This window comes from Neltuma alba, unplaced genomic scaffold (genome assembly GCF_004799145.2).
Source record: "Neltuma alba isolate B1F8T4 unplaced genomic scaffold, ASM479914v2 tig00004758_pilon, whole genome shotgun sequence".
NCBI classification, from domain to species: domain Eukaryota; kingdom Viridiplantae; phylum Streptophyta; class Magnoliopsida; order Fabales; family Fabaceae; genus Neltuma; species Neltuma alba.
The window spans coordinates 1-9,374 of record NW_021633851.1 but is presented as its reverse complement, the minus strand read 5'-3'; the positions used below and the strand labels follow the sequence as shown (position 1 = coordinate 9,374).

Below are 9,374 nucleotides of genomic sequence, written 5' to 3'. Positions count from 1 at the left end.
CCCGTCGCTTTAAACTATTCTTTCTAATGTTGGATCCAACTGGTCACTTAACCCTTCTATTGTTCGCTTCATGGAAGTTACTCGAACCAGAATCCTCTCCCTGTCCCATCGTCTCTCCCACTTGCCCCCATGTTGTTTTCCATATTCTGTTGAATCTGCTGCCCGGACTTATATAGAATATTATCTTGAGAATATATATTGATTATCAACTAACCTTTAATATATTCAATATATAGAATATTATCTTAAGAATATATATTGATTATCAACTAACCTTTAATATATTCAATTCGCATTAAATATATTCCTAATATATTATCAATTTAGGATTCAAACTACTTGGAGTAATAACTTCGGAAAGGCTGCCTAGATATTTAAAATATGCTAATATATGACCATGCTAATTATATTTTGATTACAATAAAAGCAATATAGATACTACTTTCTTAATTGATCACACTTTATAAGTAAATACTCCTCCAGTCCTTAATATAAGACCCATTTAACTAATTTGATTAGATTAAGGAAGTTAGGTAAGTTAGTTAATTATAAGAAAAGTGACACATTTTTCCTAAAACACCATAATCATCTTTTTTAATACCCCTACTCCCTCTTCTATTTGATTATGATTGAAGGAGTATCTATAGAGGTAATTTAGAGAAATTTAATAAATATGAGAAATGGATTTTATATTTAGAACTAAAATCAATTCAAGAATTGGGTCTATATTAAGAACGGGACGAGTATTTTGAAATTTGAGAGGCAAGACCTGAACTCGCGCTGCACCCACGACGAAGCAGGAAAAGCAAACTCATCTGAGCTGCGGAGCCAAATCCAGACATGCAGCACCACGAGTGTAAATAACTGAATTGGATTTCACAATCACACTCAGGAACTTGGGACTCATTATCTGTCTTTCTGACATTCACAGTTCACAACGTCAGAACAGAACCTTGAGCATTGCGGGAACACTTGGAAACTCAACAATTGGCGTTAACAAATTATCAAGTCATGGCTAATTGGCGTAAACAAAGTAACTAAAAAACTTATCATTCATTTTATAAGCTTCAATTTACTCTGATTTTAATATTTAATACATTTTTTATTTTATCCTTAATTATGTATTCTTTTTTCATTTATCATACTTCTTCTTATCACCTTTTTTTTTCATATATCTTCTTTTATCTTTTTCCTTATCTATTATAAAAACATATTTGAAAACAAAACTATATTTCTCATTTATTTATTGCTTTTAAATAATTTTAACTAATATTTCAGTATCTGTGAGTTAGTTATTTAAACCTTATAATAAGAAGGAGGGAATACTGTCCTTTTTGGGAACGGAGATGAACTAGGATGCTAGATTTCGGTTTTTCCCACACCCATTTCCGGTTATCCGGTTGTGCGCAAGACCCTACCAGCATGTTTCAGAACGGCGCCGTTGGGGCCGCATGGCATACTCGTAGCACCTGAACAACAACTAAGATTTTGCGTCCCCGGCGTTAGAGGAGAAAGGAGTATCCATGAATACCTGTGTATATATTGAGATCCACTGTAACCATAATATATTTTACTATGATAAAATCTAAAACGGAAGACAGACTACAATTGGAACAATAGGTCATCTACTAAGAGTTCCAAAAGCATGAACCTAAATCTCAAAACCTACAGCTAAAATAATTTCAGCGTACAAATTGATAAATCCCCATCAGCCATCGTCTAGTAGTTCTGCGGATAATCAAAGCTCAGCGGCTGTTGACCAAATGGAGCCTGCAAAGCAACCAAAGAGAGAATATGACGCATAAGAGAATGGTTAATCATATGCAGCGCCTGGCGAAAGCGACGATGCATGGAATATATAGTATATGAAGCAAGTGCAAATTCCCGAAAGCCACAAATTTCTTTAATCCTCACCGGAAAGAACAATTCAAATAATACAAAGTGACCCCACTACATTAACCTGGGTGACCTTCGATGCTCCCAATGTCACTTATGACTGGGGGTAAAATATGGGGGGAAAAACGCTAAAACAATGATGTTCCATACAGCCATTCATGCTCCATCACAAACTGTGATAAGCACAAAGTGAAGGAATAAAACTGGCGCAACAACCCAATTCTAAAAGCAGTATGAAACAAGAAATTACAAGAACGAAAAGAAAGCTTGCACAAACATCTAAAATTCCCACAAGGGAAAAGATACCGTACGATGACAACTCCCGCACCGGCAAATAAATTCATTTACAATTTGGTCATGCTATTGCTAACAGTCATAGACCTTACACTCTAAAAACCTAAAAATTTTCTGCCATTCATAGCTAAGAGACACAAACACCAAGCCACAACTGATGGATTAATGATATTAACAGTTGTTTACCTGAAAAACAGCATGTCTAAATTGGTCATATGAATGTGCATACATCATAGCAGCACTTGGCCACTGTAGGTAAGTAACATTCCCACCCGTCTGATTCAGTCCAGTAGGGCAGAGAGGACTCAATAGTGGGCTTGAAGGGGGTCCATAGCCAAGTGAAGGCTGAGTTTGTGACATCTGACCCAGCTGATTGAAGTTACTGTCATATTGAGCAAATGAAGGTGGAACTTTGTGAAGACTAAAAGGCGCCAAGTTTGGAAAATTCCTAGCATACCTGCCAAAAATCATTATGGTAAATCATACTAATAAACAAATTCTTCTCGTGCTAAAAATAATCACCAAATTATAACACCAGTTAGCAAATAAAAGGAACAATTCAGAGAAGAACAAACATGAGACCATTTAAAACCATTGATCCAATATGCTCTTATATTTGTACTTTGCACTGCCAAAAGCATTTCTGATTTAAGTCTGGATTTATGAATGCTGGCTTAAAGAGATATTGCTCGTCCATCTCCCTCTCCTTCTACCCACCCCTTCCTCACTCACACTTTAAATCCCACAGACAAAGAAAAAACAAATTAATTCTCGCTTTACTTAGATTACTGCAGTCGGCATATGAACAAAAGTAAAGCAGAAAATTATAAGTTAAAAAGAAATATTGTTAAAAATTCTATGTAAAGGATTTTCAGATGGACAGTGGACTCACGTGCAGATCCTTATATCTGTGCTATAAGTTCTCTAACAAAAGTATAGGATACGTATATAGTTTATTTTTTTGGGGAAAAAAAATGACGCTGGGGTATAAATTATACAACCACCATAGACTTGTCATGTTTTAATTGGATAACATAACAACAAAAATATATAGAGGTGCACATAAGTTTTTCCAATGGTTTTTCAGCTAATATAACATTGGCAAGGAGCTTGCAACACTAGAATTAATGTTTGGGCATCTCCTAAAATAGTTAGGTACATGAATGAATCTTACCTTCCATAGCTACGATCATAATCTGGGTCACTACGATCCTTCTCCCTATCTCTTAAAATGGCAACACGAGTGGAACCAATATCCTTGACACTGGTGCATTTTTCTGAATCAGCCATAGGGTTCTTGCCAGCTTCATTCTCATCCTGGCCCACACTACAATTTCTTACATCCACCGGGACCTGGGACAATGCATCACTTGCATCACAACTTCTAGAGCCACTAAAGATGCGTGCTCGTGCCCGATCATATTCCTCCTTCCTCTCTTCCACACTTCTCATAGGATTTCCTTTCAGTCCTGCTTCATTGATTTCATTTACATTGCTTTTATTAGGTCTAGGCCTTATGGCAATTTTTATCTGCTCAGGTTTATCATTTTCTGGTTGTTTGGCAGGTATTTCAGACAAGCGGACTGCGGGATACCTGCTTTCTGCTAACTTTCTCACCACTATTTTACTTCCCTGTCCATCTACGCCATAATCTTGAATCATAGTTTGCATACCGTAGTGTTGAGCAACACGATGTGCTGCCAGTCGAAGATAGGAAGAAGGGAAGTGCTGGAACTCAAAATGCTGCTGATCAGTGTTATTCAAGAACCTCTGAATATCAAGTTCCATGCGCAAAACTACAACACAACACAATCAGAAAGTTGAACAGAAACATTAGTTGGGAAAAGCGAGCCATCACAGGAGAAAGACCAGAACCCTCAAAGTTTATCCCATAAAGTTCCAAGAAAACTATAAATCCATTAGCCAGCCCACCATTGAAGATTTTCTGCTTCTAGTATATGACAAGACACTCGAGCAAAGTAAACAATACCCCAGCTACTCAAAATATGAAGTGGCAATGTCAAGAGAGCTTTTTTAGCCTCAAGGCCCAAATGAACAGAGTCTCAGACTCAAGTTATTTCGCCATGAATTTCAGGGTACACAATTTTCTATGATATCCATACACCGGAAAAGATTTGTTATTTACAAATATAGGGCTTTGACATGAGAAGCGCAAAGTTATCCACTAAAGAGTCTCGCTGAATTGAATTACATAGTCCATGGTGGGTGCCCTGTTTCTAAAGAGTCGAAGTATAAAACTGACGCGACGTTAGGAAGATAGAAAATTAAGCTGCACCGCCGTTTCATCCTCACTTGTTCGACTAGAATTTTATATCAAAGAGAACGTACTTGGTGTGCATCTACATTGCATCCATCCGATGACGAAGATCTTGAGGCGCGTGTCTGATGTGTGAATAAATTTTTGGATTGGTCTGAAATTCAAAGGCCCCCAATTTTGGGATTCATTATAGCAAGCACGTGGAGTATCCTTGTCCCCTTAAAAGGAACCAGCTCAAAGCTACATATCGAATTCAAAGTGACAATTCCTAAGGTAATTTGACGAGTCATAGCAAATGAAAGAACGACTATAATTATTCCAGATCTCATAAAATCGATACTAAACATAACGTTAACAAGACCGCGGAGTCTTATCTCAACCCCTAAACCTAAATCGCATCGACGAAGAAGAAAACTATAAAATTAAAAATCTAAACATAAAGTCAACAAACAAATAACTCTTCGACATAAGACATCTAAGACCAAAATAAAAACAAGAGCAAAAGGCAAAAAGGGGCACTGACTGGTGAGACGGTGACGAGAGTTCTGAAGAGCTTCAACCAAGAAGGGGTCAACCATTGACTCCTTGTCCTTGAATCCAGAAAAGGCATCAATGGAAGCAGATGAGGAATCCATGATTCTACGAAAAAAACAGGTAGATTGGAGAAGCCTGTCCCTCTTCTTTTTTCTCTGTAATTCCTCCCTCGGGACGAGGGGAAGGAAGGTCAGGAAGAAGGAAGAGGGGGAGAGGAAGAGGAAATGTGCCTTATACGCATGGGAAAGATAGAACCCTTCTCATCTGTCTTTCTATCCTTCTCCCTCTATCCACCAATGCCCAACGAAAGAGAGCCCTCTCAGAATAAAACTATTCACAATTTATAGGTCCCAAAATTCTCTCCCTCGCCTCTTCGCCTTCTTCGCCTGTGTTTGGATCCATGTTAGCCAAAACTAACTTTTAGTTTAACTAAATTTTGTAATTAAAATTAGAATAAAAGTTAGTTATGATATGTTTGGATAGGTGTTTTTAAAAACTCAGTTAAAAAGTTAAAAAATTTTAGATGATTAATATAAAAGTTAGTTTAGTTGTAAAATGACTGAAAAAAGCGTAGATTTTACTGAATAGTCGTGTTTGAAATTTTATATTTTTAATATGATAATAGTTTAAAAAATATATAAAATTATTATGATAAAATATAAATAGTTTATTTGTGAAATTATAAAATAAAAATATTTGTTACGAAAAAAAATTTGAAAACACATTGTAAATAATTAATTAAATATATATAACGGACAAATATGAATATAAATTAAAATTTATTTGATCTGAATAAAAGCTCATTATGCTAACAAAGGAGATGAGGCAAAGAGAAAAATGTGGGAATAAATCTAGGATGCTTATTTTTAATAATCACCTTTTGATACTACAGTTTAAAAAATCAGATTTTCCTCTATTAAGTCCAACTGAGATTGAAAGTCAGAAGTTAGTTGAAAAAGTTAACCCAACCAAATAACGTTTTCTATCCAACTCAGTTTCATCATTTCTAAGACACTTTTGCCATTGGAAACGACAATCTAAACATGCACTTCTACATGTGACGCCTTGAAGGTTGAAATAATGTCTCAAATTTATTTATTGCCAAAAATGACTATGTTTTCATGAGCCTCGAGATACTTTTTTTCCCACAAAACTTAATCAGATAGTAAGAAGTCTAATAACAAACTACTCCTCCGGTCCTAATTATAAGACCCAATTGACTTATTTGAGGAGATTAAGGAAGTAAGTTAAGTTGGTTATTTATAATAAATAAGTGTTGTTATTCCTAAAATATCCTTGCTAATTAAGTATATTGGCTAAAACTATCATTATTAGAAGGATTATCTTGGGAAAAAATGCATAAATATAAAAGAAAAAATGGATTGGGTCTTATAATTAGGACCAAATAAAAAGTCAAATTAGGTCTTATAATAAGGACCGGAGGAGTATATAATATTATCGTTGCGGCAATAGAATTTTATATCCATAAGAAGATATGATTTTTAGTCCATGATTGATATATTTATATATATTACATGTACATTTAGTTTTTATATATTTTTAAATACTACCTCCGATCCTAATTATAAGAGTCAGTTAACTAATTTGAGGAGATTAAAGAAATAAGTTAAATTAATTATTTGTAATAAATAAGTGTTGTCTTTCCGAAAATATCTTTACTAATAAACTATGTTGGTTAAAACTATAATTATTAGAAGGACTGTCTTGGAAAAAATTGAGTAAATATGAGAGACAAATTGGATTAGGTTTTATATTTAGAACCAACGTAAAAATAAAAAGTCTTATATGAAGGACCGGAAGTAGTATTTGTTTTCAGGAAAAAAAAAAGGGGAAATAAATTAAGAAACAAGACATTTTAGACATATCTTGGATGGGAGGCTGACACCGTTTCTACAGGAGACTCGGGGGCCGTGTTTATAAAGGCGAGCCTGCTAAGAAATCATACTTCTAATTTTAAGGGGTATTTGAATTAGTATCTACATAGACACGATTTTGTATAAAATTAGTTTGGTCATGAGGTGATCGGCTTTGAATAGTATTGTCTTGACGGGATTTTAACAAAAATGATATCTGGTCCGGTTCACCAGCGACAATAGCGGGGCAACTCCAGTCGGGTTCTAATGGCCCATGAAAAGCCCAATCGAGGGACATCAGCGACTGTCCACTCAAATGGGCCGTATTCGTTGGACCAGGCCTTTTGCAAAGCCCACATTTGTCAATCCTGGATGTTTATTGTCAAAGCCATGCACCACTTTTGAACAAAAAGGAAAGCCGAGAGAAAAATAAGAACAGCAAGTAGGCTGCGACATCATTACAGCGTGCCGTTTGGAGAATGACGTGGCGGAAACGTAACTCCAAGATGCACAGTATTCACGCCTCCCTAGAAACTTCCTCTTTCAAGTGTCAATGACCTCGTCTCCCCCGTGTCATTCCCTTGTGGACGAGGTTCATTGCCATTTCATCACCACTCGCACCCCCCTTTTGTTCACTCCACGAGCGCCAAAACCAGCTGGCTCCCTCCACGCCCAATCTGATGCGCGTCGCCTAAGTCCTAACTATCCATGGAGCGAAACAAAATCCCCTGTCAACAAAACGAAATCACGCGGAAACATCGTCAATGTCCAAGACTTCCAAGTCTTGGTCGAAAGTTGAAAGTTGAAACTCTCCTTTGGTTCTTCATTTCTAAAACCCTCCCCATGACTGAGCCAACTCCATCCTCGGATTTGTGTTTCAGCGATTTATCATCCGAGTTGGATAACCTCCCTGCCCCGTCCATGGATCCCCTTTTTTTCTCCGACAACAATCACGCCATGCCTTCTGAAGCATTCGCATCGGACCTTGATTTGGCCATGGAATTCGGGAACGATGGGGATTTCGAGATTTCCTTCGATGATCTCGACAATCTCTATATTCCTCTAGAAGTCGATGATTTCCTGATACCCAATGACTCTGTGCAATCGCCTGCATTGCATGATGCCGACTTGAATGTCGATGATAAGCAGTTGAGCTACAACAGTACCCATTTTGAGTCACCGGACTCGGATACTTCAGGTTCGGGAAATCAGATTTCTAATGTTTCGCAGTTCCTGAATTCACAATCACCTGAGTCCGGTAGTTGCCACCGGGAGCTTTCTGTGGCACACTCGGCGGATACTTCTGGTGATCAGGACTCGCACCATTCACTGGATGGTAAGGTTTCGAGCTTTAAATTGCCAGATTCTGATTCTTGCGATCGGGAGTCTTCTGGTGGTCCCGTTTCATCTCACGGTTCAGGCAACGTATAGTGATGAATTCACCTACACTGAGTTCTGACTGCGACGACAGAGACATTTCTTCTCTTGGGATTGCTGGTCAGAATAGAAGATTGGGGGAAATGGGCAAAATTTATGATTTGAAAAGGAAGAAGCAGCACAATGAAGGAAATACTGAGGCGAGAACGACGAAGTTTCGGAAGTCATCGATGCCTATGGATAATACCAGTCAGCAGTCTGATCTCAGTGCCCTCGACGAAGAGGACGACAAAAGGAAGGCTAGGCTGCTAAGGAATCGGGAGAGTGCCCAGCTCTCCAGACAGAGAAAGAAGCATTATGTGGAGGAGCTTGAGGAGAAGGTGAGGTCAATGCATTCTACCATAACTGATTTGAGTAGTAAGGTATCAGTTATTATGGCCGAGAATGCTACTTTGAGACAGCAATTGAGTGCTACTGGAATGTGCCTTCCGCCAGCTCCAGGGATGTATCCGCATCCCCCGATGGCACCCATGCCTTATCCATGGATGCCGTATGCACCCTATGCAGTCAAGCCGCAAGGTTCTCAGGTTCCTCTGGTTCCAATTCCCAGGTTAAAGTCTCAACAATCACAATCAGCTCCAAAGGCCAAGAAGTCCGAGAATAAGAAGCCTGAGGGAAGAACTAAGAAGGTTGCCAGCATTAGTTTCCTGGGTTTGTTTTCTTCATATTTCTTTTTGGTGGACTTGTTCCTCTGGTCAATTATAATTTTGGAGATTTAGGGGACAATATTCCCGGTAGGTCCATCTCTATTGCTGATAGATTTTATAGTCAGCGCGGAGGAAAAGTTTGGGAGATAATTGGTTATAGGAATGGATCTGAAGGAGATAGGACAGTAGGATTCTCTAGTAGGAATTTGAGTATTTCTGATAGACTAATATATGAGAAAGGTCGCAAATTAGAAGAAGAAACATATAAACAGCGGGATTCCCCATGTAGAACAGGCTCAGATGGCTCTGTTCATAAGGGCAATGCTAGCGAACCAGAGCCTCTTCTTGCTTCTCTGTACGTTCCACGGAATGATAAGCTTGTGAAGATTGATGGGAACTTGATAATCCACTCTG

The 9,374-nt window shown here is 37.9% G+C and overlaps 1 protein-coding gene and 1 pseudogene across 3 annotated transcripts; one reads left to right on the top strand and one right to left on the bottom strand.

The window, feature by feature from the left end:
* Positions 1-1,486: 1,486 nt before the first annotated feature.
* Positions 1,487-5,318, bottom strand: LOC114745703 (cAMP-regulated phosphoprotein 21). Of its 3 annotated transcripts, none has more exons than XM_028933866.1 (4): positions 4,992-5,318; positions 3,365-3,986; positions 2,420-2,647; positions 1,487-1,770 (listed from the first exon to the last, which is right to left on the bottom strand). In XM_028933866.1, exons 1-4 carry the CDS (start codon positions 5,101-5,103, stop codon positions 1,746-1,748), a joined length of 987 nt encoding a protein of 328 aa, XP_028789699.1. In that variant the 5' UTR covers positions 5,104-5,318; the 3' UTR covers positions 1,487-1,745. The 3 variants fall into 3 exon arrangements, with proteins under 3 accessions (XP_028789699.1, XP_028789700.1, XP_028789698.1); XM_028933867.1 differs by having other exon boundaries at positions 2,463-2,647; XM_028933865.1 differs by having other exon boundaries at positions 2,377-2,647; positions 4,992-5,317.
* A 2,169-nt stretch (positions 5,319-7,487) lies between these two features.
* On the top strand, positions 7,488-9,370 carry LOC114745702 (bZIP transcription factor 17-like; annotated as a pseudogene).
* The last annotated feature ends 4 nt before the right edge of the window (positions 9,371-9,374 follow it).